The sequence below is a fragment of the Eublepharis macularius genome, chromosome 18, assembly GCF_028583425.1.
Source record: "Eublepharis macularius isolate TG4126 chromosome 18, MPM_Emac_v1.0, whole genome shotgun sequence".
NCBI classification, from domain to species: domain Eukaryota; kingdom Metazoa; phylum Chordata; class Lepidosauria; order Squamata; family Eublepharidae; genus Eublepharis; species Eublepharis macularius.
The window spans coordinates 10,964,733-10,992,256 of NC_072807.1; the positions used below are offsets into that span (position 1 = coordinate 10,964,733).

General features: G+C 45.3%; 1 protein-coding gene across 1 annotated transcript in view; it reads left to right on the forward strand.

The window, feature by feature from the left end:
* The first annotated feature begins 466 nt into the window (after nucleotides 1-466).
* The window catches only part of LOC129345291 (alpha-2-macroglobulin-like), a 78,202-nt gene continuing 51,144 nt past the window's right edge, over nucleotides 467-27,524 (forward strand). The window contains exons 1-12 of the mRNA XM_055002350.1: nucleotides 467-832; nucleotides 5,647-5,830; nucleotides 7,316-7,472; nucleotides 9,033-9,085; nucleotides 11,408-11,428; nucleotides 15,647-15,815; nucleotides 20,448-20,532; nucleotides 21,190-21,313; nucleotides 21,867-21,981; nucleotides 22,124-22,233; nucleotides 22,878-23,039; nucleotides 27,109-27,330. Coding sequence (XP_054858325.1) covers nucleotides 741-832; nucleotides 5,647-5,830; nucleotides 7,316-7,472; nucleotides 9,033-9,085; nucleotides 11,408-11,428; nucleotides 15,647-15,815; nucleotides 20,448-20,532; nucleotides 21,190-21,313; nucleotides 21,867-21,981; nucleotides 22,124-22,233; nucleotides 22,878-23,039; nucleotides 27,109-27,330 — 1,494 coding nt within the window. The 5' untranslated portion in view covers nucleotides 467-740. The remainder of the gene's footprint in view (nucleotides 833-5,646; nucleotides 5,831-7,315; nucleotides 7,473-9,032; nucleotides 9,086-11,407; nucleotides 11,429-15,646; nucleotides 15,816-20,447; nucleotides 20,533-21,189; nucleotides 21,314-21,866; nucleotides 21,982-22,123; nucleotides 22,234-22,877; nucleotides 23,040-27,108; nucleotides 27,331-27,524) is intronic.

Consider the following 27,524-nt stretch of genomic DNA (forward strand, 5'->3'; position numbering starts at 1 on the left):
GTTTGCAGATGACTGTACATTATTATTCTACTGTAGATTGAATTAATTGACACTGTACTTTTGTATACTTGAGAATCTTTATTCTGTAGTTTACATAAATTATTTTCTGATAATTGTGTACCCATATGTTTCATATTGTGTAGCCATGGTCTCTTGCTGTTTTTGGCTCCTGTTCTTTAGACCTTTGGGCAGGGCACTGCACATTCTTCTTTTCTGTTTACCAGGGCAAGGAAAGAGTGCTGCATAGGGGTCCAGTGGGATCTCGTGGCAAGGAAGAGTGTCCGTTCCAGAATTATTTGTCAGTGTAAGGTAATTTCTATCACAGAACTTGGTGCCAGCCTCACCCACGTGCTTTGTGAGGAATTTGCTGGAAGGAATCCTGGGCAGAATAACCACGTCCTGCAGTGAAGCATCTTTTTCCTGCTGATGGACAAGTTTGCCTGCTGGAGCCCAGTCTCCTTGCAGTGTGACTGGTTCAAGCGCAGGCCCATCAAGGAAGCCCTTTCTTCTGCTGCTTTCCCTTTGCCAGGGAACCGGCTTTGTGTGACTCAGAGGTGAAGGCTGAGGTTCCCTCTTCTCTCCAGAGAGTCCCTCCCAGCCCCCAGCCTTTATCTCACGTGCTGTGCAAGCTATTTGCAGAGAGCCGGTATAAAGAGGCTGGCAGGCTGGTGCCTGAGGGAGCAAGACAGGGCACAAAACCAGCCTCTGCCCAACTTGTGTGCCAGCTACCTCTAAGCAGCATGGGGAAGGACCAGTTTGCTGTGGGACCGAGGATCTTGCTCCTTCTCTTGTTCCTGATTCCTGGAGAGGCTTCAACATCAACCCCAGAACCGTAAGTGGGAGGGCTAGGGAGGGGCTTTGTTTTCTCGTCCTTGTCTCTCACATGGGGCCAAGCTAGAAGTGACGAATTACACTTGAATGGCGAGTGAACAGACTCACAGATATTCCTCCCTGTTCACTCGCACTCCACTCGCACTCCACTCGATCACTACATGGGTAATTGGGTAATATAAGGGTAATTGTAGCTCTGTACATGTGAGTCTGTTCATCATGTGATCAAGTGGAGCCCGAGTGGAGCACAAGTGAACAGGGAGGAATACATGTGAGTCTGTTCACTCGCCATTCAAGTGTAATTCGTCACTTCTAGCTTGGCCCATGGCTCCATTCTGCTAACTTCCCAGAGTGTGCCGCGCTGATGCTCTCTCCACACCACTTTACAGAGGGGGATTCTAAACCCAACTTGTTTAACGTGGAACTCACAGCTCAAGATGTGGTGCAAACTCTCAAGTAGTTTTTTTAAAAGAGTGAGGCAAATGCAGGGAAGAGAGTTCTGTCCATGGTTATTAACCGTAATGTAAGAATGTCAAGTTCCCCACTGGATTAGACCAGTGGTCCAGCGTCTATTGGCCAACCAGCTGCCTAGAGGGCCAACAAACGGACAGCTTCCTAGCTCTGGCATTCAGAGAATGACTGCCCCTGGATGATGAATGGAATAGAAAAACTTTAGATAGCACCCTTCTTTTAAAATTTAAAACCTTCATATTTGGAGAACAGACACGGTGTGCATTTCTGGCCATACCCATATTTTTATTTAATATTCCAGCAGGTTGTCCATCCTGAAACTATTGCTCATCAACTTCACTGACTATCTTATAAAATACTGTTAAGGTACACCGGTCAGATTGCATCATACGAACCCTCCTTTTTCGCCTCTGTGCTGGGAATCTTGTTGTGCGCAGGGTTCTTCTCTCCATTGTTGGTGGTCCTGCACTATCAGTAAGGAATTTTGGCAACAAATTCTATATCAAATCAAAATGATCAACCCCAGACAATACTGTTTTATTATTGCAGTAACTCAAATATACCAAATATTTTAAAAGAACTCATTGTGGCGCTTTTAACAGCTGCCAAAGGGAAAGACACCAATCTCCAACAGTAAGCCAATGGTGTGTAAAAACATGGGAATTTCTTATATTAGATAAAATATCAGATAGCGTTGCGCGCTCAGGAAACCATGGACCTCAAACGAAGTTGTTTGGAAAATGGCATCTTTTTTTAGACAAAATGGCTCCTAACCTAGACAATCAGACAAATTGTAAAAGGTACCAACTGTATGAGATTTTTTTATACCAGTAAATTAGGATATTGCTTCTCAACTCTTCAGTAATTATACATGTTAAATATCTTTAACATAGTAACATCAACGTTCTATAATATTCCAACCCTCCTTGCGTACATAGTAACATGTACTATTTAATTGTTGAACCTGTACTTCTTTGTATTTTCTTTTTCAAATAAAAATAAAAACCTTTTTAAAAATCACTTAGTTCCCTGAGTTCAAGTATTACAGGAAAGGGGGGAATTTTTCCCCAGTCCATCTCCCCCTCATACTTAATTGTATAAACCTCTGCCATGTATCCCCTTAACTATCTTTCCTCAAAACTTAAACTTAAGACCATCTAGTCTTTCCTCTCAGGAAAGGTGCTCCAACCTCTTAATCGTCTTAGCTTATCTCTTCAGCACTTTTCCAGCTGTGCAGTCCAGCTGTTGCTGTATCTTTTTGAGATACAGTAACCAGAAGTGCACACATTACTCTAGTTGAGGCTGCACCATAGATATATGCTTTTACAATATTGGCTGTGTTATTTTCAGGTCCTCTTCTAATAATCTTTTTCACATCGGGTGTACGCTAGAATTGTCAGCTCTAGGTTGGGAGCTCAAACGATTGATAAAGTGCATTGAAAGTGCATTATCCAACGTGTGCGGAATCAGCCCATACTTAATTTGTGGAATTCACTGAGAAAAAACGTGGTGTGATAGTTAAATGGAAGCTCTGTCTTGAAAAGCAAATTATCTCTGAGCACCACACACTGAGTGTCATGTATGCCAGCATACCTGCCGTTATTGTATTCTGCATTCTGTACTGGTCATTACTGTTTTGCTAAATCAAAAAGAGTCCAGTGGCACCTTTAAGATGAATCAATTTTATTGTAGCATAAGCTTTCGAGAATCAAGTGCTCTTCGTCAGATGCATAGTACAGAAACTGGTCAAATATAGAAGAGGAGGGGAGGAGAGAGAAGATGCAGTTAGGGGGGGGGTTGTATTCTGCTAAAGCTGTATTCTGTTATAGGTCATCTGAGAGTGTCTTAACTGCTAACATAAAATGCAGGAGAGCCGGTGGGGCCTCTCCATTATCTGTTGAAAATATGTACTTTCACTTTTACAGCGAGTATCCTTGAAGGCGAGCTGCTAGTAGTGAACGTTGGATCTTTTCCCAGAGACTGGGATATTTTCACTTTGTGCTTCATTTAGTCTAAACTAATCAGTTCCCATGTATCTGCTTTGGGGTTTCATGTCAGAATGTCAATGGACCCCAAAGGGCGGCAAGTTCCCCTATGGCTTTGTTTGAATTGTCACTTCTGCCAATTGCCACCTTTGTGTGAACCCCCTGAACTGTATGGATCTCATTAAAGTTGCTTCATCTCGAACACTTGTGTGTTAACTCTGGAGAGCTTGAAGGGAACTAACTGCAAGAGACTGACACTGAGAAACAGTAACTGGGCTGAGCTGTTGCTCTCCAAGGGGCATCCAGAGGGTCTCTGTTGACTGATGGATTGATTGAGTTTATTTTTATCTTGCCCCCCGTCCAAGGAACTCAGGATGGCACACATGGCTCTCCCCTCCCCCATTTTCCCATACAGCAACCCTGAGAAAGAGTTACTGGCCCAAGTTCATCCAGCAATCTCCATGGCTGAGGAGGGATTTGAACCCGGGTCCTCAAATGCTAGTCTAGCACACTCAATGCTACACCATGCAGGCTCCTCTTTTGGAATCGATCAGGCTCTTTGCAGCAGGACTGTTGTCTTTTTCTGAACACAGGCATCCATTGACTGAGGGCCAAGCTACAAGTGATGAATGACACTTGAACGGCAAGTGAACAGATTCACGTGTATTCCTCTCTGTTCACTTGCACTCCACTTGCACTCCACTTGATCACATAGTGGAGTGCAAGTGAACAGGGAGGAATACACGTGAGTCTGTTCACTTGCCGTTCAAGTGTCATTCGTCACTTGTAGCTTGGCTGTAAGTCACACAACCATTTCCTCAGCTGCTCACCCAATCAGTCCTATTAAGTGGTAGGTAGAATCCCAATCATTTCCCTGGATTTCAGACACAGAAGCATAATCAGAGTCTCCTTTGTCACTTGGCAGAATAACACAGACGAGTGGATGACAGCAATGGAGTTGTGTTCACCAAGTCCTGAGCTAATAGTAAATTTGGTATTCACTGTATGTACATAACATAAGCCCTTTAAACAACATTTCAGAGAGAACTGGGGGAGGCAGGGACATCACAGTGTCAAGGTCAGGGTATGTGCCTAGGAAGAAGAGGTATTTGTTTTCTCTGGATTCCTGATCACACGAAGGTGTGTGTGCCTATCTAGGACCTATGCACACCTTCCAATGAAAGCACGTCGGTCAGGGCAGAGATGGCAAAGCTACTACCCCGTCATGTACATACACACCGGTTCGCCTTAAAACATTGTGCATAAGGGGCAGAAGCTCCTTCTCTGTATGACTCTGAGAGTGGCACAGTTACTCCTGCCCATATTTCCCTCTATCAGTCTGCAAAGACACTGCAATCCGGGTGGGAGCTTCTGCACCCACTTAGCCCTGGAGTTCTGCTCACAGACCTCTCCGTAAAGTGTTTCCAATGAGGGCAGAGAGGCAGTGGTTTGCGAGAGTTCTTTCTTGCCAAAGGCAACAAATATATGTTTCTTTCTTTTCTTTTTTTAAAAAAACATTTTATTGGATAGGTTGAGAACAAACATAAAAGAAAACATATACACTTCGCTATTTCTTTCTCCTATTGAGTACAAATTTATCCCCAACTCACCCTTCCCCTCCTCCCCATCAGACCTCCAACAGCACTTAGACCCTATAATTCATACATTGTTCCCTCTAATTCTATTATTTTCCATAATGTTCAAAGGTAAAGTTACACTCAATACTAAATTCAACAAATTACATAATACTCATCAAAAATTATCCATAGACCACAACTGATCTTTTACATCCCAATTCTTTTCCAAATAATCTTTCAGTTTTCTCCAATCTGTCAGAAAATCATTTGAACTTTGATCTTTTAGCTTTCTAGTTAATTTGTCCATTTCCATCATGCACAAAAGTTTTTGTATCCACTCGTCAACTTCTGGTATCTTGTCTTGCTTCCAATATTGTGCATACAACAATCTTGCCGCTATGATCATATACCATAATAATGTTCTATCCCTTACATTTATAATTACTAAATTAAGTTCCAACAAAAACAAATATATGTTTCTTTTCCTTCCTCAGGGTTGTTTAAACTGGAGTGGCTGGTTTTTAAAGCACTTATACAAATATGCAAATCTTACTCACCAGAGACAAAAATGGAATGAATGTCGTCACATGCACACACCCCGAAAAAGTTAACATATTCTAGTCACAATGATCCAGTGCATGCGTCCATGAGTGCTTTTCTTTCTTTTAGGGAAATAAACACTGGGACAATAAACTTAATTTTTTTCGGTCATGTACATCCTCCTAATTTGTCATAGCAAACCACTCCCAGATCCTCCAATGGGACTGTCTTTTCCTTTCCAGCCAATACCTGGTGTTGGTACCGTTTCTGATCCATGCTGAGACCTCTGAGAAGATCTGTGTCCATCTGAGCCACTTGAATGAATCTGTGTCTCTAAGCATCACTTTGGAATATGAAGGACAGAACAGGAGCCTGATCGATAACGTGCTGGCCGAGAAGGACTTCTTTGGGTGCATCCCATTCACAGTTAGTGCCTGCGCATTACTTCCATTTCTGTTCCTATCTGAAACTACCCACTAATTTGGCAAAGAAACAAGCTACCATTGCCCTGAAGTCACTCAGCAGAGTCAACTGTATATTCTTAGTTTGGTTCCATTTTTACTGTGCCTTTTCTCCACAGCAAAACCCTTTTAAAATTAAGTTTTCTTAAAAAAAAATTACTGTGATTGACCAGTCACAAATTTGATCTCTGTTTAGATATTCAAGAAAAAAACAGGGCAAAACTACAGTGAAATCCTAAGCAGAGTTACTCCAGTCTAAGCCCATTAAGCTCAATGGGTTTAGACTGGAGTAACTCCACTTAGGACTTCACTGTCACTGTGAGAGACACTGGGCTGCCATGGAAAACTGCAGCCTTGTGTCTGAAATGTGTAAAAGAATTGTCCAGTGATCTGACATGGTATTTTGCATTGACAGGTTCCTTCCACTGGCAAGCAAGTTCTTATGTATATTTTATTTTCTATAACTTGTTAGGGTGAGGAGTATATAACTTGAATAAGCACAGTTATTTTTATGTTTCGATGATTTTGAAGTTATTTCCTTAAGTTACCTCTTGTCCCCTTAGTTACATTGTTTTGCTCCTAGAAATAACAACTAAGTGGAGGGTTTTTTTTCCCCTGAACAAATTACAAGGGTAATTATAGCTCTGTATGCATGACATACCGATGTACAGGGCCAATACATGAAGAGGGGGAACAGGGCCAAGCATGCCAGCCCCGCCTCTCCTATGTCCATTTCCCACAAAAGAGCAAAGGATCCCTGCATGTTCAAATGGCGTGCACGTAGGCTTTGTACCTGTGGACAGGAATAGTCAGGAACAAATGTGAGCATGATGAAGATGCTGAGGAAAGAGTAGAGGCGGAGTGCTCAGCCCAAAACGTTGGCCCTGTACACTGAGAGGTCATGTGATCTGATCTCCCCAAATCCACTCTCAAGAAGAGGACAACGTGGATGGGCAATGCTGGACAGTTGAACAAGGTAGCATTTGGAGCAGTTCTGATTGGAGGTAATGGAAAACACTGGACACCAAACGGCTCTAACTCTCTCTTTTTAAAAGAAACCTGATGTGTTCCTTGTCTATAAAAAATGCCTCATCATTGAAACAGAAACTCTGATGTCACAAATTAAAAAGGATGGGTGTTTTTTTAAAGGTGGGGTAAATCAGTTCTCCTGGTATGGAATGGTATACTTCTCCCCACATCACCAACTAGTATATGTAGACTGGGAAGGGGATCGCATTGTATAAGCGACAACAAATTGTGTTTTGAATGTGTGGAAAAGTTTGATTTTCCTGTGACTTTTGGAAAGCTTTTGCATTTCTCCCCATCCATCAGCAGTCTTCAGGCTAGAGGACGTATCTGTTTTGAATCGCCCTTACAACTACTCGTTAGCCAGAAAACGGCCATTTGAAGATCCCAAGCCCTCCCGCCTTCCCCCTCTTCTCTTCTGCAGGTTCCCAGGTGGAATGGTTCATCTGTAGTGCTCCTCAGAGTGGTGGTGAAAGGGCCAACACACACATTTAGAAGCCAAAAAACGGTGCTGGTCAAGAACCTGGAGAGCCTGGCCTTTGTCCAGACTGACAAACCCATCTACAAGCCAGGGCAGAAAGGTAAGCAGGTGGCTCGAGTGCGGAAATGAATCCTGTACAACCTTTTCGATCCTTTGATAAATCTGTGGCACAACTTCCACTTGAGTCCCCCTCTTGGTGGCTTTCCAACATCCAAAGGCAACCTGAGCCATAAAAAGAAGGCAGAGACAACAAAAGGAGGCGCCTAAGAATGTGCACACGGATCCCTTCCTGAAATCCTCTTAAGTGCAGATACCGCGGATGCTTGAACCTGGGTCCTTCTGCCGCCATGCTAAAAGTGATGAATGACACTCGAACGGCAAGTGAACAGATCCACGTGTATTCCTCCCTGTTCACTTGCACTCCACTTGCCCGAGTGGAGGGCAAGTGGAGGGCAAGTGGAATGCAAGTGAACAAGTGGAGTGCAAGTGAACGAGTGGAGGGCAAGTGGAGTGCAAGTGAACAGGGAGGAGGGCAAGTGGAGGGCAAGTGGAATGCAAGTGAACAAGTGGAGTGCAAGTGAACGAGTGGAGGGCAAGTGGAGTGCAAGTGAACAGGGAGGAATACACGTGGGTCTGTTCACTTGCCGTTCAAGTGTCATTCATCACTTGTAGCTTGGCCCTATATGTGACGTATTTCTGTGAATGTCTCTACATAAGACATCTTACACAGGGATTCTCAAGTGTAGGGAGACACAATGTTAGCCGGGAAGAGTAGTTTAAAAAGACACAGCCAAAGTCTCTGTCAATTTCACCTCTCTACACAAGGGTAGCTTAAAAATAACAGATTCGACAGAGATCGCTCCTCAGAGGGTTTGTTAATTTCATCTTTCCCTCCCCAAAGGCTTGGTCAATTTCATCTCCCATTTATGGAGACGAAGATAAATGTAATAAACCCGCTGAGGATCAATCTCATCTAGCTCTGTTTTTTAAAACTCCCCTTATGTAATGAGGTGAAATTGACAGAGCCTTCCTGGAGGCAAAGAAGAAAGTAACAAAGCCTCTGAGGAGCGCTCTTGTGTAGAGAGCTGAAATTGACAGAGCCTTTAAACTTCGCTTCCTGGCTGTTGCGTCTCCCTATTACACTTGAGCAGGGGTCATTTTGTAGAAAAAGAGCTGGAGGAACTCATTAGCATAGCTCATTAACATAAGTCATTAGCATATGTCACACCTCTTGCCATCACTAGAAGTGTGTCATTAGTATAACTGATTTGCATATTCCACACCCCCTGACATCACCTATTCTGGCTGTTTTGGAGCCAATCAGGCCCAAAATGGCAAAAGGGGCTGAAAATGGCTGAAAAGGGCCAAAAATGGTCAGGATCGGGCCATTGATGAGCGGGAAAGTGATCCACCACCCGTCAGAGGCCTGATCCGGGCTGTTTTGGCCCCAATCCAGGCCGAAACAGGCACAAAATGGCCGAGTCAAGTGGGCGGGGCCACCTGACATATGACCTCTTTGGGGAGCTGCGTTCCTGTGCGTTCCCCTCAAAATGAGTCGTGCACTTGAGCGTCCTCATGTAAGAAATCTTCTGTAGAGAGACTCTGAGCCACATGGCTCAGACAAAGCTACAAAATTACATTGAAATTCTTTCTTTCTCAGTTCTGTTTAGAATAATCTCTCTGAATGAAGATTTCCTTCCTCTGAATGAGAAGGTAAGCCTCATCTTGACATCACAGTAACATCCAGAATAATTCACAGAAATAGCTTTAGAGCTAGGGTTTTTGTTTTTTTTAATCAATGGAAATTAGAGACAGGGCTTTTTTAGTGGTGGTACCACAGGGCTTTTTTTCAGCTAGAACGAGGTGGAATGGAGTTCTGGAACCTCTTGAAAATGGTCACATAGCTGGTGGCCCCGCCCCCTGATCTCCAGACAGAGGGGAGTTGAGATTGCCCTCTGCGCTACTCCAGCGGCACGAAAGGTAATCTAAATTCCCCTCTGTATGGAGATCAGGGGGCGGGGCCACCAGCCATGTGACCATTTTCACCAAGGGCGATTTAAATATTTAAAAACTTCTCCCTTGTTCCAGCTGACCCAAAGTGACGTCATTGGTCCTGGGAGTGCGCATGCACTTTGAGCACGTGCATGTGGTACCAGGGGCACCACCTCCTGCCAAGAGTTGCCCCCTGTGCTGGCAACCCACTGAGTTCTACCACCTCTTTCCCCGGAAAAAAAGCCCTGGCTCCGTCTAGAGTTGAAGATGTGGTATGGAGGTTTACTTGGGAGGACCCCACACATACTGCTCTGGCAGCCTAGACCTGTGGTCACTGGCCACTGAAACATTCCTTTTTGAAATGTACATATGATATTTATATGCATACATGGTAAATGTACACTCCCTCTTCTAAAAATTAATATCCCTCGAGGAAACGTCAGCATAAAAAAAGAGCCAACAGAGCTGCAATTTCTAAAAAGAAGACTCCTTTTTATATTTAGTCCCAATCCCCTGATCAATATTTCAAGTTTATTGTCAGAATGCAGCAGTAAATCAAAGTTTTTCGGCAGCTATAAAGTCAGCTCATGAGTCAAAAGAGTACAGATGATCTCCTGATTTCCAAGTAAAAGTGAACCTCCGCCCACATCCTAAATGGTCTTTGTATGCTCATGACAGAGCCAGAATTAATGGCAACAATGACACGCAATGTCAGATCTAATACATATGAAGGGTCTTAATGTGTCAGACAGGGGGGCTGTGAATAGCCGAGATGCTTTTGTTAAGTTCCGAGCAGCAGATGGAGGGCAGAAACAGAGCCTGAAGGAACAAGCAAGGGGTAAGAGTGATGGGGCCCTGACGTGGATGGCCCAGGCTAGTCCAATTTCATCACGTCTCGGAGGCTAAGCAGGGTCAGCCCGGGCTAGTACTTGGATGGAAAGTCTAGGGTAGTCAGCAGAGGCAAGCAATGGTAAATCACCTCTGTTTGTCTTGTTGCCTTGAAAATCCCAAGAGGGTCACCTGACCCCGCTGTGACCTGATAGCACCTTATGCCCAACAGCGGTGGAGGTGCAGAAAGAGCGAGGGGGCTGCTTAGAGAGTAGAGCAGCCGGCAGACAGACCTCTGCTGAGACTGGTGCAGGTACAGTCAGAAAAAGACCACAATGGGATTGGGGATGAAAATAAAGCTCTTCTGGGGTTAATGTAGTGTGGCCCTCCTAAATTAATACAAATGTCCAAGCAGTTCTCAGGAATCAAGTGGTCCCCGCCCCCCCGCCCCCCCCCCCGCAGTGTGCACTCCTGTCTGAGGTCAGACCCGAACCTTGCAAACTGGCTTCCACACATGCAAGCAAACTAGGGTTGCCAGCCTCCAGGTAGTGGCTGGAGATCTCCTGGGATTACAATTGGTCTCCAAGCCACAGAGATCAGTTCACCTGGAGAAAATGGCTACTTTTGTGGGTGGACTCTATGGAATGATGCCATGCCAAGGTCCTTTCCCTTCCCAAACCCCACTTTCTCCAGGTTTTCTCCAGGTTTCATCCCCCAGATCTCCAGGAATTTCCCAACTTGGAGCTGGCAACCCTAAAGCAAACTCTTATTGGGTGTTCAGAAGGAGTTGCCAAGTTATTACTCTCCCTGGCAGAAGCTCCGTCATCAACTGGGAAATTCCGGGAGATTTGGGGGTGGTCTACAGGAATGGGAATGTTTGTGGAGAGGCAAAACCGCCGTGTGGTATAATGCCCTCCAAAGCAATCAGGGGACGTGATCTCTGTAGCCTGTAGATCAGTTGTAATTTTGGAAGATCGCCAGGCCTCGCCTGGAGGTTGGAAACCATAACCAAGGACCTAACCCTCATTGCCAGGTGTGAAGTGCAGGTTTTTGCCTCACAGACCCCCCCCCCCCCCCAGGACTGGTACCTGCTAATGGGCGAAAAACTAAGCTGTTGTCAGGGAGAGTGGCTGAGGGAGCCCACAATTGCTTTTAGGTGGCATTAGTCTATTGCTGGACTATCTCTGATTTCTTCCTCTGTTCTTCTCTCCACAGTTTCCTTTGGTTTACATCGAGGTAAGTGAGTAATTTCTCGGGCTGCAATGGCAACTTCTGCCCAGGGGAGATCACAAAGGACCTTTGTGGGTACGGAGAGAATTACAAAAGGTTCAGCATAAGACTCCAGCCAAAGAGATCCTTCTTGAGTTCTTTTGCTCTGAAATGAGGACCCTAATTAGACACTACAAGTAGTTGGGGGGGGGGGCTGTGGGGTAATCACTTGGGGGGATTAGGAAATTCCCCCCAGTCCTTGTATCTTCCCTTCCTGGCTTTCAAAAGCCCTCTGGGTATGGCACAGGCTAGTTCTCCTCCTGACATGAATTTGCCTTCCGTATCCTACCAGATTCTGAGCACCCTCAGCCCTCACCTGTCTGGTTTTTTTGTTTTTCCAGTTTGTTTAGTTTATATATCTTTCTCCCAACCTGGGGAGTCCCTTTACAATCTGTGGATGGCCCCCAGTTTTTTGTTGTTTTTGTTCTGCACACAGGGCACAACCAGATGGACATTAGATGGGGTTATAATAATAATAATAATAATAATAATAATAATTTATATACTGCCCTTCAGGACAACTTAATGCCACACTCAGAGCGGTTTACGAGGTGTGTTATTATTACCCTCACAACAATCACTCTGTGAAGTGGATGGGGTTGAGAGAGCTCCGAGAGAGCTGTGACTGACCCCAAGGTCAGCTGGCTTCAAGCGGAGGAGTAGAGAATCAAATCTGGTTCTTCAGATTGGAGTCCTGCTGCTCTTAATCCCAACACCAAACGAGCTCTTTCTATACGCATTCCTCAGGAGTTGCTGCTCGCTGGATCCAAGCAAGACAGTTACATCAGGCAACCACTGGGGACACTATTCATGTGGGAGGATGGGCCAGTGTTGTAGCACAATGCTTAAATGGTTCAGCTGCGAATCAGCACTCTACTGGTTTGAATCCCACTACTGCCATGAGCTGAGTAGGTGGCCTTGGGGAAGCCACTCCTCTTAGCCCCAGCTCCCCAGCTGCAATGTGGGGATAATAATAACACTAACTTGTTCGCCGCTCTGGGTGAGGCATTAATCTGTCTAGAAGAGTGTTATATAAGCGCAGTTATTATTTATTATTAATTATTTATTATTAATGTGTGGCCAGAGCCATTAGTATTAGGAAGGTGTCTGGTGTAAGCCCAAATTAATGAATTTCCCAGGGAATTAAGCCCCTCGGTGAAGGGGATTTTCCACCTCAGGGATAGAAATGATCTTTTCAGTTCAGGTTGTCAGGCAACAAGAGAAAACTTCGTGAAACAGCCGTACCGTAAAACCAAATGTTTCTGTTAATTAACGTGCAGAAGCATGCTTGTGAAACATTTCATTTTCCCCTAGCCATTTGCCTCATTAAACAATTAAATCTTCAGACAAAGAGCCTCCTGGTTGTGCCGCAGTCTCCAAATGTTTAAGTCCCTCCAGCAGCTTTCCAGCAGTGACAGATTTCCATGCAGGGCTCTGCAGCCCTTAGGATTCGACCCCCGGAGAAGAACAAACCATTTTGGCCTTGAGAACAGTGGGCAGTGAACCCCTGAGTGTGCTCAAGAGTCCCTCTAGCGACTTGCTAAAGAAGCCCTGTAAAAATATTGGCAAATCCAATGCCATCAACATGTTGCAAAGCTGCTTGAGTTCATCCTCATAACCAGTTTAGGGCTGAGGCCCCCAAACCTTGATGCTCCCAGAATTTCCCATTACATTGGTCCTCCTTATGTGGTCTCACCAGCACTGGGTCTCCTCCCCAACAAGAGCCATGCTGTTCACATAGGAGTCACATCTCTAGTGCTGAGAGGGTCTGTAACGAAATGGTTGCCAAGGGTGAGATGAGTGCTGGTTGCAGTTAATTTGTTTTAAAAAGGGGGGAAAATGTTCCCCCTGAGGTCTGATGGGCTGTGGGGCCAGGGAGGGGCCGGCAGGAGTCTTGGTGTGGGATGCCCTTCTTCCTGGACTACAACTCCCAGCTGCCCCAGGGCCAAGAAAGTGCGGGAGAAATAAGGGGTGGAGCGTGAATGGAGAGACGCAGACGATCCTGAGGAGAAAAAAGAGTCGCCTTCTGGGTTGAAGAGGGAGAGGCTCCTGCTGCGGGGTGAGACCCGGTGGCCCAGGCCCTAAATGTGGGGGGCCTGGGAGGCAGCAGAGAGGAAATAAAAGGGGGAACCTTCCTTCAGACCCCCCCCCTTAAGGCAGAGCAGGGAACAGTGTGGTAGGGAAAGCAGACGGCGGCTCTCTTCAGTTTGATTTTCTGCCCCATGAGTGCTGAAGGGGGGGGTCTGCCCCTATGTGTGGTGCCTTTACCTGCTCTGTATATAGTGCTCTGTATATAGTTAATAAATTATACTTTTTTGAATATAAAGGACCTTGTGCTCTGACTACGTAACCTCCCCCACTTGGCACGCTACAGGGAGGGAGGGAGCCCGGGAGAACTGATCAGGCCAGACCTGGGTGGGTTGCCAATTCTCCAGGGCCCACCCAAAATTCACTTCCCAGTAGGGAAATTCAGCCAGAGGGGGCTCGCTGCCCCTCAGTCAGGCGGTGTACAAATCAGTGAGTGGTGGCAGCGACGAAGAGGGTGAGCCACGCCCACCAGGGACAGTGGGAGGCAGATAGCAGTGCTAGCAGGCCATTGACGGCGGCTCAGTTGCCCAGACTGAGAGCCAGCGCCCGTTCCGCCACAGGGTCCTTGAGCCGAGTGCACAAGTGGCAGATTATCTAAAGCAAATAAGTTTTTTAAATATGATACACTAGAGAAAAAGAGATTTTTCTGTTGTTCCAACCTGAATTGAGGGCCAGAGAGATGCTCGTTAACGTCATTTATGTATAGACTGAATAATAAAGGGGCAGCTCACACCTTTACTGATAGGGATACTGTTGGTTAGGGATCAAGTTTCCCACTGTAATTTGTGCAGTGGTGCCTTTATGGAGCTCACGGAGTAGAAATAACAGGTTCTTATCTATATTTATTTTGGCCAATTTTGCCCAGTTGAATCAAAAGTGGCAGCCAGGTCAACAAACGCTACATAGTGCCTTTGTTGGCCCGTTAATCCCGGAATAAGCCAATCGATAGAGCATTTGGCAATGATCTATGGTTCCAAGACCCTTCCAAAATCCCACTTGTGAGGTGTCTCAGGAGGAGGTTTGTATTTGTGGACTATCTGCAGTGGAGAACCTTCCTCATTATTTATTATACTGCCTGCTATATAATGCACCTAAAATTAAATTTCTGGCTGGACTTTTACCTGCTGCAGCAGCATACTCAAAAACTGAGAAAATCGAGTTCCTGTTAACAGACAGTGACAGTCATGTATCCTGTAGAGTTTCACAGTTTGTTTAACAACCAAGAAGATCAGATCCGAGGCTTCTCCGAATGGGGTGCCCTTATGCCCAGTATGATTCCTTGCACAGTTTATTTTAATTTTTTTTTAATGATGCTTCTGGATGTAACTGTCTTTAGATGAAGTATGTTTTACTTATCTTGTGATGGCCTATGGCTAATGACAATAAATCTACTTCTTCACTGGAGGAAAAGAAGAGAGGAAATGCTTTAAACATTAACTCTAGATGTGAATGGCTCAAGAAGGTTGCAAAAAGGGGTTGTTGTTTTCCCCACATTGATTATTAAACTTATTGAGATGGTTTCGAATTGCAGAATAAGTGTCAGTCCTTGGCAGGTAGATTCCCCAGTTCTTCACAGCAAACACACCAGTGATTTGGTTGAAGTAACTTTTATTGGTAATCCATCAGGTTCAAGGTGTTCAGACAGTAAACTTGGCAGAAGTGATGGGTTACGAGAAAGAGTAGTTAGACTTAGGGTAAGGTCCCACCCCTGGGTAAGAAGCCCATTGGAAATTTGGCGCGCACGCCAGAGACAAAAAGTACCACAGTTTAGACTCCCTGCGTGAAATCACCCTTGTTCCCAGAGAAGGCACTGTTTCCGTTAGGTGCAGCTGGGCCCAAGGAGGTTGGCTCTCACAGCGAAACTTCAAAGCAGAGATAACACACTGAGCTCCTAATTAATAGGCATTGAAAGGCACTCAGAACTCTTCCTAGCCCCAGAGGCTAGACAGGTAGTACTTAACATATACATGGCATTTATGCAGACAGGCATACATGACATTAACTTTGATTGGAGCGGGACCATGGTAATGGTTATCTATTGGAGCATTTGAGCCCTCCCTTCGTGGTTATAACATGCCTTGTGGCTGTCAATTTCAGGACCCCCACAGAAACCGTTTAATTCAGTGGCAAGATGTCCAGCTGCAGAACGGCTTCACCCGGCTCTCCTTTCCTCTCACTTTTGAGCCTGCTCTGGGTACCTACAAGGTGGTGGTACAGAAACGTTCTGGAAACAACATAGAACACCGATTTGAAGTAAAGGAATATGGTAAGATATGACCCCCTTGACCCTGGGAGCTGGAGAGGGAAGCCAAGATGCAGACATGCAGAGCACCAGTTGACGTCGACCACATCCATTTTTCTTTAACAGTTCACATCTCTCCTAATTTGTCTATTGTGTATTCAGCCAGCTTGATGGAAAATGAAATTGTATGTATGTTCCTGTGGAGCTGGCTGAAAAACACTAGACAATTATGGGAGATAATTCTGGGACCCATAGAAGTCCCTTTTGTCCTTTTGAATTTTTTTTTAAAGGAGACAACCATCACTTTTGAACAAAAAGCAGAAGGAGGACATATAAAATTGGGGTACATGTTTAGCAAAACAAAGGTTGCTTTTCTTGACCTCAGGCTGGAGATGGAAGATCACAGTTTGGGAGACTTTCCCATTTAGAAAATTCCTTGCATGTAGAAAAAGTAATGCACAACGGGACAGCCTAGTTTTTCTACATGTAGGGATGCTTTTATATGAGAAAATTAAAAATTCCATGCACACGGACACCCTGCAGCATAGAATAATAGGTTTGATTCAGAATGGAAATACAATGTAGGCAGGGCTTTTTTTCTAGGAAAAGAGGTAGTGGAACTCAGTGGGTTGCCAGCACAGGGGGCAACTCCTGGTGGGCGGTGGTGCCCCTGGTACCACGTGTGCACGCGCAAAGTGCGCACACGTTTCCGGGACCGCGCAATGACATCACTTTGGTTCACCTGGAACAAGGGGGAGAGTTTTTAAAAGTTTAAATAGCCCTTGGTTAAAATGGTCACATGCCACTGCACGGAGGGCGATCTAAACTCCTCTCTGTCTGGAGATCAGGGGGCGGGGCCACCAGCCATGTGACCATTTTCAAGAGGTGCCAGAACTCCATTCCACCATGTTCTGAAAAAAAAGCTGGAAAAAAGTCCTGAATATAGGAAAATATGACATTATTAGAAATAATATTGAAAAATGGTATTGCATAAGTAGAAGAAGGTGTAGGAAGAGCAGGATAATACATACAGCAAATAGATAATGCATACAATACACAGAGTATAGCTCACAGTCCTGTTACCTTTATTAAGGCATCCTCCTGAACCATTCTAATATAGCCCTCTTGCCTTTATAAAAATGCCCTCCTGAACAATTCCGTTCTACATCCTTTATGGCATGAAGGAAACATGAGAGGCCTTTCCACAAGGTGGAGGCTACGATACAGGAAGCACACGGAAGGGTAGTTGTTGATCTTGCCCATTTTCAGGGTAGCATATTACATACATATTTCAGCCCATCCTGTTTTCTTACGATGCTTACAAATAGGTATGTGGGCCAGCATCTCAGGGCCCACTAGGCCTAGCTTGCTGCCAGGCTGCTTCAACATTCCTGGACAATGTGCTCAGCCATGGGAATCCTGGGGGTTTTCCCAGGCCACTAAAGGAAGCCATGGTCTGACCTCTCCTGAAGAGACCATCATGGGACCCCACTGACCTGGTCAATTATCACCCAGTCTTGAACCTCCCATTTCTGGGAAAGGTGATTGAGCAGGCGGCAGTGGGACAGATATAGGGTTTTCTGAATGATGTCTTGGCCCTAGATCCCTTTCAGTCCAGGTGACAGCCAGGACATGGGATGGGGACACTGCTGGTCGCCCTCACGGACAACCTTCGCAGAAAACTGGACCAAGGTGGTTCAGCGCTGCTGATATTATTGGATTTGTCGGCAGCGTTTGACACAGTCGATTACGATCTTCTGACTCACCGCCTCGCCGATGTGGGGATACAAGGGACTGCCTTACAGTGGCTTGTCTCTTTTCTCCACAGTTGGGGACAGAGGGTGGAGATTGGGGAGAAATAGTCACCCCGTCACCCATTGGTGTGCAGGGTCCCGCAGGGGGTAATATTCTCCCCTTTATTGTTTAACATCTACATGCACCCCCTTGCCCAGTTGGTGCAAAGTTTCAAACTTGGGTGGCGCCCAGCTGTATCTGATGATGGACGGCCAGCCTGGCTCAGTCCCAGATGTCCTGGAACATGCGTTTCTGGCTGTGACTGATTGGTTGAAACAGAGTTGACTGAAACTGAACCCAACAAAGATGGAGGTCCTGTACTTGAGCCACGGAGGACTGGATTCGGGACTCTGGCTCCCGGCCCTCGATGAGGCACAGCTTGTGCCAGTTTCAAGGGTTAAGAGCCTGGGGGTGATCCTAGATGCCTCCCTGAAAATGGAGGCACAGGTCACAGCAGTTATCAGGTCTTCTTTTTTCTACCTGCGGCAGACCAGGCAACTTTTCCCTTACCTGTCTACCTGTGACTTAACTACAGCGATCCAGGCAACGGTCATCTCTAGGTTAGATTACTATAACTCGCTCTACGCAGGCCTACCCTTGAGCCTGACCCGAAGATTACAGCTGGTGCAAAATGCAGCAGCGCGCATCATTATGAAAGCACCAAATAGGGCGCATATTACACCAATATTGCGCGAGCTGCATTGGTTGCCAGTAGAGCATCGGATCAGGTTCAAGGTCTTGGTTCAGGAACTATAAGGCCCTGTGCAGACTGGGGCCAGTGTACCTGAGGGACCATCTCTCCCCGTATATTCCACAGAGGACCCTCTGATCAGGAGGAAAGAAATCGTTATCAGTCCCTAGCTCCAAGGAGGCCTCGACTAGAGCCAGAGCTTTCTCAGTCCTGGCTCCTACCTGGTGGAATTCTCTGTCTACCAAGACTAGGGCCCGGCAGGATCTACTATCTTTCCACTGGGCCTGTAAGACAGAATTGTTCTGCCAGGCTTATGGCTGAGGCAGGGCCTCAACTGGCTGGAGGATACAACATCTACCCCCTCCCTATGAGAGCTGCCCACCACTGTTCTTAAGCTGCTGCTATGTTCAATTATACTGTTGCATTATTTGTTATTAACTGTATTGCCGCCATCAGGAAAAAGAGTGCTGCTATTTTTTATATTTTTGTATGATGCTTTTAAATGTTTTATATGGAATGTTTTTAATGTTCTTAATGCTGTTATCTGCCCTGAGAAGGGTGGATAAAAATCAATGATTTTTTTAAAAAAATCAAAAAAATCAGATTTTTTTTATTTAAATCAGATTTTTTTGATTTAAATCAATTTTTTTTTTATTTAAATCGGATTTTTTAAAATAAAATGCTTTTTGAGGAAAATATATTACCATCCAAAGGTTATTCCATCATGAAATAAAGATTAGTTTTTAATTATGTAGAATAAGGCTGTATATGTTTAATTTTTTTGGTAAATAAATTCCATTAATCCATTCACAATGTCATGCTCTTCCAGAGGTTTTTGTAAGATTATTGGGCAGTATCTCTGCCTACAAGATATTATCACAGATGTTTGGTTTTGCAGTTCTCAAAACTGAATTTGTGTCAGCTCAGCAGAGATCACATGTCTCTTCTTCACAGCAAAAATGTTATAACATGAACAGAGTTGAGAAAAAGACCTTAATCCTATTGTTCTACAAACCTATGAAGACAGAATCAGCCCCTCCAGTGCTAAGTTTCAAGAAGTTCAGTGAATAGAAACAATATTTTTCTGATTGTTTGGAGTGGAATAGATCTGCACAAGAAGAAACTAAGTGTGAGGAGGGAGGGGCAAGCAGTACAAAATGAAAGTGAAACTTTTTGAGCACAATACTGCACAAGTCTTTGGCTCTTTTGTGTGTATGACCTGAGGTTTATCACATTCTTTCCTTGGAGGAAAAAACCTATAATGGCCGCAGGCCGTAAAAGAGACCCAGTTTGGGAATACTTTAATGAAGTTCCTTTACCTATCGGTAAGGCAGGCATCTACTTGCATATTAAAGTTATACCAGCAAGAATTAGTCTTTATGTAGAAAACTATGATTTATGTAGAAAACTATGAAAGCCTTAATGACTAGTGATTTAAATCGTGATTTAAATCAGTTTGATTTAAATCAAATCCACCATGGCCCTGAGCCTGCTTGCAGGGAAGGCACAATACAATGCAATGCAATGCAATACAATACAATGCAATACAATACAATACAATACAATACAATACAAATGGGAGGTGTTGTCATTGTTCCATGGCTGTAGTAGAGGTCAACGACATAGCAGCTGGTTCCCATCTTGTGTGGCTGCACCGTTTTCAACTGCAAGATGAAGATTCTAATTCTCCCCTCTGAAACCAAATAAAACCTCACCTTTTAGAAGAGAAACGTGTCAGGTGAAAGTAGTCCTCACCCAGCTACGCCTCAACAACAAAAAACATACAATTTATAAGCTGCCTTTCTGGACAATGACCACTCAGAGCGGTTTACAAAGTATGTTGTTGTTACTATCCTCAGACAATCACCCTGTGAAGTGGGTGGGGCTGACAGAGCTCCGAGAAGCTGTGACTGACTCAAGGTCACCCAGCTGGTTTCAAGCAGAGGAGTGGGGAATCAAACCTGGCTCTCCAGATTAGAGTCCTGCCGCTCTTAACCACTACACCAAACTTGGTTCTTTGCACAGCTTGGCTCTCATTACTAGTAATGAGCCGTTTTACTTCAGTGAGGATTTGGCCTTATTTAGTATTTCTGCACTGTTGGGGACAGGGGAATCAGTTGCAATTTGTTAATGTCCTGTCTTTTATGCTGGTATTTCTTTCCTTTCTCTAGTGCTGCCCAAATATGAGGTCTCTGTGAAGGTGCCCAGGATCATAACAATTAACAATGAGGAACTAAAAGTGACTGCCTGTGGAACGTAAGTGAGACCTGGCTAAATTCCTCCTCTTCATTGCCCATCTGTCTCGTATCCTCTTGAGCACTGCCGGCGCTAGGGTTTCTGGCGCCTGTGGCAACCCTCCTGCGCATGTCATCGTGCAGCGCGAGCCGGGGGCATTCGCCGGCAGATGGCTGGGGTGGCAGGCGGAGGCTGCTCCGTGCTTTGCACGCTGCCCCAGCAGCGGCTCGTGGCTGCTGCGCCCAGCTGGGGGCATGTGGTGGCAGCAGCATGGGGCTGACTGGATGCATGCAGCAGCTGCAGGCCTGCCACACCAGTTCCGCGGCGCATGCCTCCGCCCCCGACACCCCCTCCGGCGCTTCTCCAGTGCCCTCGCGCCTGAGGCCACCACCTACCTGGCCTCTATGGGCGCGCTGGCCCTGCTCTTAAGGCCATTTCACATGAACCCCAAAGGCCACCAGCCTTTGACTCCCTGCCAACCGAACCTTGAACCACAGGATCTCCAGTGAGGGGCTGACGGTCCTTGAAGTGATTGAGGACAGTGTGAGGGGTGATTTTGGCTTGGAATGGAAGATGAGATGCCTGTTGGCTCAAGAGGGCTCTTCCTCTACTAACATTTGGCCTCGCACCAGTCTGTGTTCTCCTGTTGTCACTGCTATGGACTGTGTCTTGTGACAGGTATACCTATGGGAAGCCAGTCCCTGGCCTGATGAAGGTTGGGGTCTGCCGGAAATATGCTGAAAGCAGATCCTACTGTAATGTAAGAATGTCAGAGGCTATATGTGAAGAATTCAGCGGTGAGGTGAGTCTCACAACTGCAGGGGTGGCCTTTTTGTCCCGCAGAAAGAACAATGACCGTTTTGTGGCTCTGTAATAGCTGGAGCTCCAGAGCCTATTGTTTCTTCATTCCTCTTTACTCCAGTGTTGATCTTTAACCTAGCATTGTTTCAATACCTTTTTGATCAAAAGAGAAGCTCAGAGATAGGAGAAGCTGGAAGAGAATAGCTGCGAAAGTTTAGAATTTCTCTCTAAAGGTTAGGAATACCTTCCTCTCTTCCTGCTAGATCGCTGTCCTGCAATGTCAAAAAACTCTGCAAGGGATGAAATTACAAAAGGGTGCACAGAAATGGGTCAAATCCCCTTCCTGTTTGGCACTGCAACCCCCACCATTAGCCTTAAGACAGTGGCCAGTTTTGAGGCTCCTGGTTTCATTTTCTGAGGAGTTATGCATGCCGCAGACGAAAGGGCAGAGGGACAAATGGACGGCTCCTTGCATGATTACTGATGTGGCAAGACACGGGTAGTGAGTACATTACCAGAGGTAACTTGTTGCTTTTGGGGCTCTTTGGATGCAGACAGATGCACATGGATGTCTCACTCGGGTAGTGAAAACAAACATATTTCAGTTGAAGAGGAAAGGATACGACATGAGCATCCGGGTGACTGCCGAGCTCATAGAAGAAGGCACAGGTATGGGCACGCAAGGCTGTGCTTGTGGAAAGGAACAGTAGTTGCCGGGGAAGTCAGATCGGGCAGGTGGGAGCAGGATAAGAAATGTTATGTGGTTACCCTGTTTGTTTGTGTGTGTAATTTGTTTGCTTGGGTTTGGCAGGGCTGGAGTTAACAGGCACGGGTTCCACTGGGATTACCTCCACTCTCAGCAAAGTTACTATTGAAGAACTGGATTCTTATTACAAGCCTGGGCTCCCCCTTTTTGTGACGGTAAGGCACAACAGAAGTGTTACTGGACCAGGACTGGCCAAAGCCCCTCAGGCACTCTGTCCTTCCTTAGGGAATGGCCGTGGCTCAGTGGTGCAGTGTCTGCTTTATATGCAGAAGGTCTCTGGTTCAACCTTCAGCATCTCCTGTTGAAAGTGTCGGGTGACCTACTGCAGAGACTCTGGAGAGCCACTGTTAGACAGAGGAGACAATAGTGACCTTGACAGACCGAGGGTCTGGCTTAGTAGAAGACAGTTCCGGGTGTTCCTGTGAATCAAAAACCTGCTGCAGCCCCTCTGGGTTGCCAAGTTCTAGCATCCCTCGGGTGTGGAGAATGCCCTCAAGTCATAGCTGACTTACGGCAACCCCTGGTGAGGTTTTCATGGCAAGAGACTAACAGAGGTGGTTCGCCATTGCCTGCCTCTGCAACCCTGGGCTTCTTTGGAGGTCTCCCATCCAAGTACTAACCAATGCCTGCTTAGCTTCTGAGACTTGACAAGATCAGGCTCTCCCGGCCTATCCAAGGCCAACCCTGCTTAGCTTCTGAGATCTGATGAGATCAGAATTCACCTATCCACAAAATTGCCCTGTAGGCTGCCTAGAATCAATATAGTCACAGCAGTACTCACACAGCTTTGCATGTTTAGGTGAAACTGGTGGATGGCATTGGTGTGCCAATGGCCAATGAAACAATCCAGATTCGTATTGCGATGCCTCCGTACAGTGCCAGCTACGAAACTGATGGCCAGGGGAAAGCACGGTTTTTCATCAACACTGACAATTTCACAGAACAGAGTATTCAAGTAGAGGTGAGTTTTTCTTGGATTTGACTGTTTAAAAAATAGCCTTATGGCTTGGGCTTAATCGTCTTTTTCAGACAATTGGAAGGGGAATGGGGCTGTTCTCGCTTATTTATTTTACTTATTTATTTTGTGTATTTCATTTATAGCCCACCTTTCTCACTGAAACTCAGGGTGAATTACACAGTGTGAGATTAGTACAGTCAATATCAAGAACATTTCCATAAACAATGCCAGAGGGTAAATAGAGACAACTTGGCAGTTCCTTTCTCCTTTTGTCTTTCTTCTCTGCCACCATTTCTCCATTTGTCTTTTCACTGTCAGTCACTTTCATGCTCTCTGTTTCATTTCCTTCTCTTTTAAAAACATGTTTAGGGAAATATATTTTAATATATTGTGAAATTACCCATCAAATGGTGGGAGTGTGGCTGGAATAGTTCTCTGAGTTGTTCCTCACCTTTGACCTTGATCACACCACACTTGAAACCAAATACAGGCCATTCCACTAAGGATGGAAATACATGTTATGAAGTACCTAGGGACTCTCAAGTAAACCTCTCCCCTCTCCAACTTTCCTGGCACAATCACACTTCAGTTTGCTCCCCATGAGTACATTCATGTGTTCGATATCAGTTCCTCCTCAACTGCAAAAAGTATCCCAGTTTCCCCCACATCCATTCATTGAAACGTAGATCTTGACACTTTCTAACACCTTAAAGAAATGAAAATTGTCAAGTCAAAGGAGCCTACAGTACTTGTTCTCGCAGAAAAAATGGAGCTGAATTGATGCTCTGCCCTCCGGAATCACTTGCAGATGCAATCAGACCAAGGGAGCTCCCAGGAAAGCAGCATTCACATGGGTTAAGCAAGAACAGCCTGCATGTGAATTGAGGAATACACATAAAATCTTTCACTTGAGCATCCCCAAGTGAAAGATTCGTGCTGCAAGGGGTGGGAGATGTCCATGAAAGACATGTATTTTCGCTCTCAGTTCAGTCCTCTAGGTATTGTATGAAACCATCATTTGAAATTGACTTATTAACTACAGTTCAGCTCACTTCAGATGAGAGGTAAAACCTTGGTTTAATTGTAATTATCTAGAGTTAACATAATTGTCCAAATACAAACCATTTCACTAACTGTGATTGTTTGAGCTCTGTCCACATGTTACATTGAATGCACGTACATCCTACCTAAATGTGCCTACATCTGTTTGTAAGAAAGAGCCAATACACATTCACTTTACAAATGAAATCAGGGACCAATTCCTGGATACATGTGTGGCTTGTATCACACATGCATTGACAGCAGCATGAGAATAATTTATTGCAGATACAAAGAATAATCACATGTACCCTATGCACAGATCGAAAGTATGTTCATTGTACCTTGAGAACAGGGCTTTGGGACCTGCCAAACCAGGGCTGTTGTCAGTCTATGGAGTTCAAGTTACTCTGATTTCATCTCCTACCCCCTTGCAGCAAGAAATCCAAGGTCTCTTGAGTCAAAGGTTATTTATTGAAAGATTATATTCAAAGTACAAGTGTCCATCGGTAATCCAAACAAAGCTTCTGGCTGAACACAAAGCCTTGTTGAGAATGGTGTGTTAGTTACATGCTGCAGTATATCAAATCCTCCTTTCCACCCCCCCCCCCCATATGTCCAGCTATTGTAGAGGTTTGGGAATGTGAAAGTAACTCCTCCAAGGTCTGTGGCTAGCCAGGCTCGATAAGACTGTCCTGGGAACCACAGCTGTCTTCTGAAACCTGCAGACAAACAACACTGGAAAGTTACAGTAGTGAAACACACAACTGGGGAAAATAATATGACAGTACTGTGGGTAGCAGACCTGACAGCTGTTTCCACACATCTTTCCCTTGCACAAAATTGTGCATAACTCAAAAAATGACGGCATCTTCATGGCACGATTTCCCGTCATGATTCCGTTTCATGGTGCGATTTCTGAAGTCATCATGCCACGAAACGGAGTCATGACAGGCAATCAGGCCTTGAAGATGCTGTTGTTCTGTGAGTTTTGTGTGGTTTTCTGTGAGGAGGAAAGACGTGTGGAAACGGTCCAGGATCTGAATTCATGGTGTGAAACTGGCCTTAGCTTTGGTTTTGAGTGATATATGAATGTCAACATCCTATAGCTTAATCCTGGTGTATTCCTTTGGGCTACCTTCACACACACTCCGCCTATAGAGACACCTGGCCAGAGCAGAGGTAATGAAACTGGCAATCGTCAAGACAAACAAGGATTTGAGTGGTTGCCAGCAAGCCCAAACCTTGCTCCGTGAACTATTCACCATTAAAATAAACCATGGTTTTTCTTTATGTCTGAACGCAGCCTGGGAATGCTTCCATTCATTGTTGGCCTGCTAAGAATGGGAGTGCCTGCCCCTTTCCTATGGGAGATTGTGGGATGCTGGGCTGTGGTTGTGATGCGTCATGGCTGGGGCTACTTTTTTGCCCCTAGAGGATCTACCAAGTGCTGTCCAGCAACACTACTTTTCCGGGTGATGAAGGAGCTCTTGGATGTAGCGCACCCAAGGGATTGTCTTTCTGGCCCATTGTGACATGTTTGCACATAATATTGCTCACATCTGCTCAGACTTCAACTCCAAGTTGAATGCAATGCAAACGCAGGACATTCTGTTAGCACTTCTTGCTCTTTAATTTGCAGGGCTTTTCTTCTGGGGAAAGAGGTGTTGGAACTCAGTGGTGGAACTCAGGACCGCACAATGACGTCACTTTGGGTCAGCTGGAACAGGGGGGAGGGGAGTTTTTTAAAGTTTAAATCGTCCTCGGCCAAAATGGTCACATGGCCGATGGCCCCGCCCCCTGATCTCCAAACAGAGGGGAGTTTAGATCGCTCTCCGCGCCAGTGGCATGGAGGGCAATCTAAACTCCTCTCTGTCCGGAGATCAGGGGCCGGGGCCACTGGCCATGTGACCATTTTCAAGAGGTGCCGGAATGCCGTTCCACCACGTTCCCCCTGAAAAAGAGCCCTGTTAATTTGTATCCTTTTTCATTGTGGCATTGAGGGTGCCCTTTTTCATTGTGGCATTGAGGGTGCTGAATGGATGGTCGAAGGTATTTTGCCACCTCAGGCAGGAACACTGCCCATCAGCCTCTCCCATGGGAGCAACCTGAGCCCCACTAATGCTAGCAGCGCCTCAGGAGCCAGCCACCACATGTGTAGACTTGGGAAGCATTGTGCCCTCTGCATTGTGCCAGTCTAAGCTGCCACATATGTGGCTTGGGCAAAGAGCTGACCTTATAGAGAAGTGATGGTTTTCCCAGGACCATTGCATTTTTTTTTTACCAGCAGTGATCTTAAATGGGTAGTTCATTCAGACAAACTGTTTTAACTCTTTCCCTCCCAATTGGGTGGGAGCCTGTGGGATCAATCCTAGGTTTGAGGGGCAATGTCTCTAAAGCCCACCAAAATTCTCCTACAACGTTTTGCACTATTATCTTTAGGGTTTGCAGCCGGCAATATTAAAACTTTCCATCTTCCCCACTTGCCAGTGGAGCCAAAATCTTCTGTTCTTCCTAACATTTGTCTTTAGAAAAATATGTTTCCTTCCTGAGCACAGCATGCAGAGCTTATGGCTATTTTCACATCACTATGTGTTTTCTTTTAGGCAAGGTGCTTCAAATTTACAACACTTACCAAGATGGGCATCTGTCTATAGCAGCAGAAAGCAGTAAGAGTCCAGTAGCACCTACGAGATGTTCAAAATGTGTAGTAAAGTACGAGCTTTTGTGAGTCACAGTATCTGAAGAAGAGAGCTGTGACTCACAAAAGCTCCTACCCTGCCACAAATGTTGTTAGTCTTATAGGTGCTACCGGACTCTTGCTCTTTTCTGCTACAACAGTTACCAGGTTTTGTTTTACTGATGTTTTTGTTTTTGCTTCTTTGTCATGCTACAGTATATTTTACATTGTTCTAACCTTGCTTTGAATGCATTTTAAGCTGTTTTGAATGTCATTGTGGCAGAAAGACAGCATATCATGATAAAAATAAATTAATAAATAATATTTCCAAATCTTTGGGCCCTTTTTCATTAGGCACTTTATAAATCGCCAGAATACTGTTACGATATGAACTGGGTCACGCCTTCTCATCAAAGTGCAACTAAAACAACAAATTATCGCTATTCACCAAGTAAAAGCTACATCCATATTGATTCTGTTCCTGAGACCTTAAGTTGTGGGCATATTCAGCCAGTCAAAGTATATTACATCTTAAATCTGGATGCTGTAGCAGAGAAGATTCACTTCTATTATTTGGTAAGTCTGAATGACCTTAACTTTAATGAAATGGGCCAAAACTGTGGCGGAACTTCTGGAGCAGGTCTAGAACTCAGAGGCAGAGAAGATCCCAGGCCCTATCCAAAGTCCATTTTGAAGAACAGATTTCTGAGGCTGGTTAGCAGATCTCTGCGAAATTATTGGTCCAGCTGGATTAGTGATCTCTGTAAGGC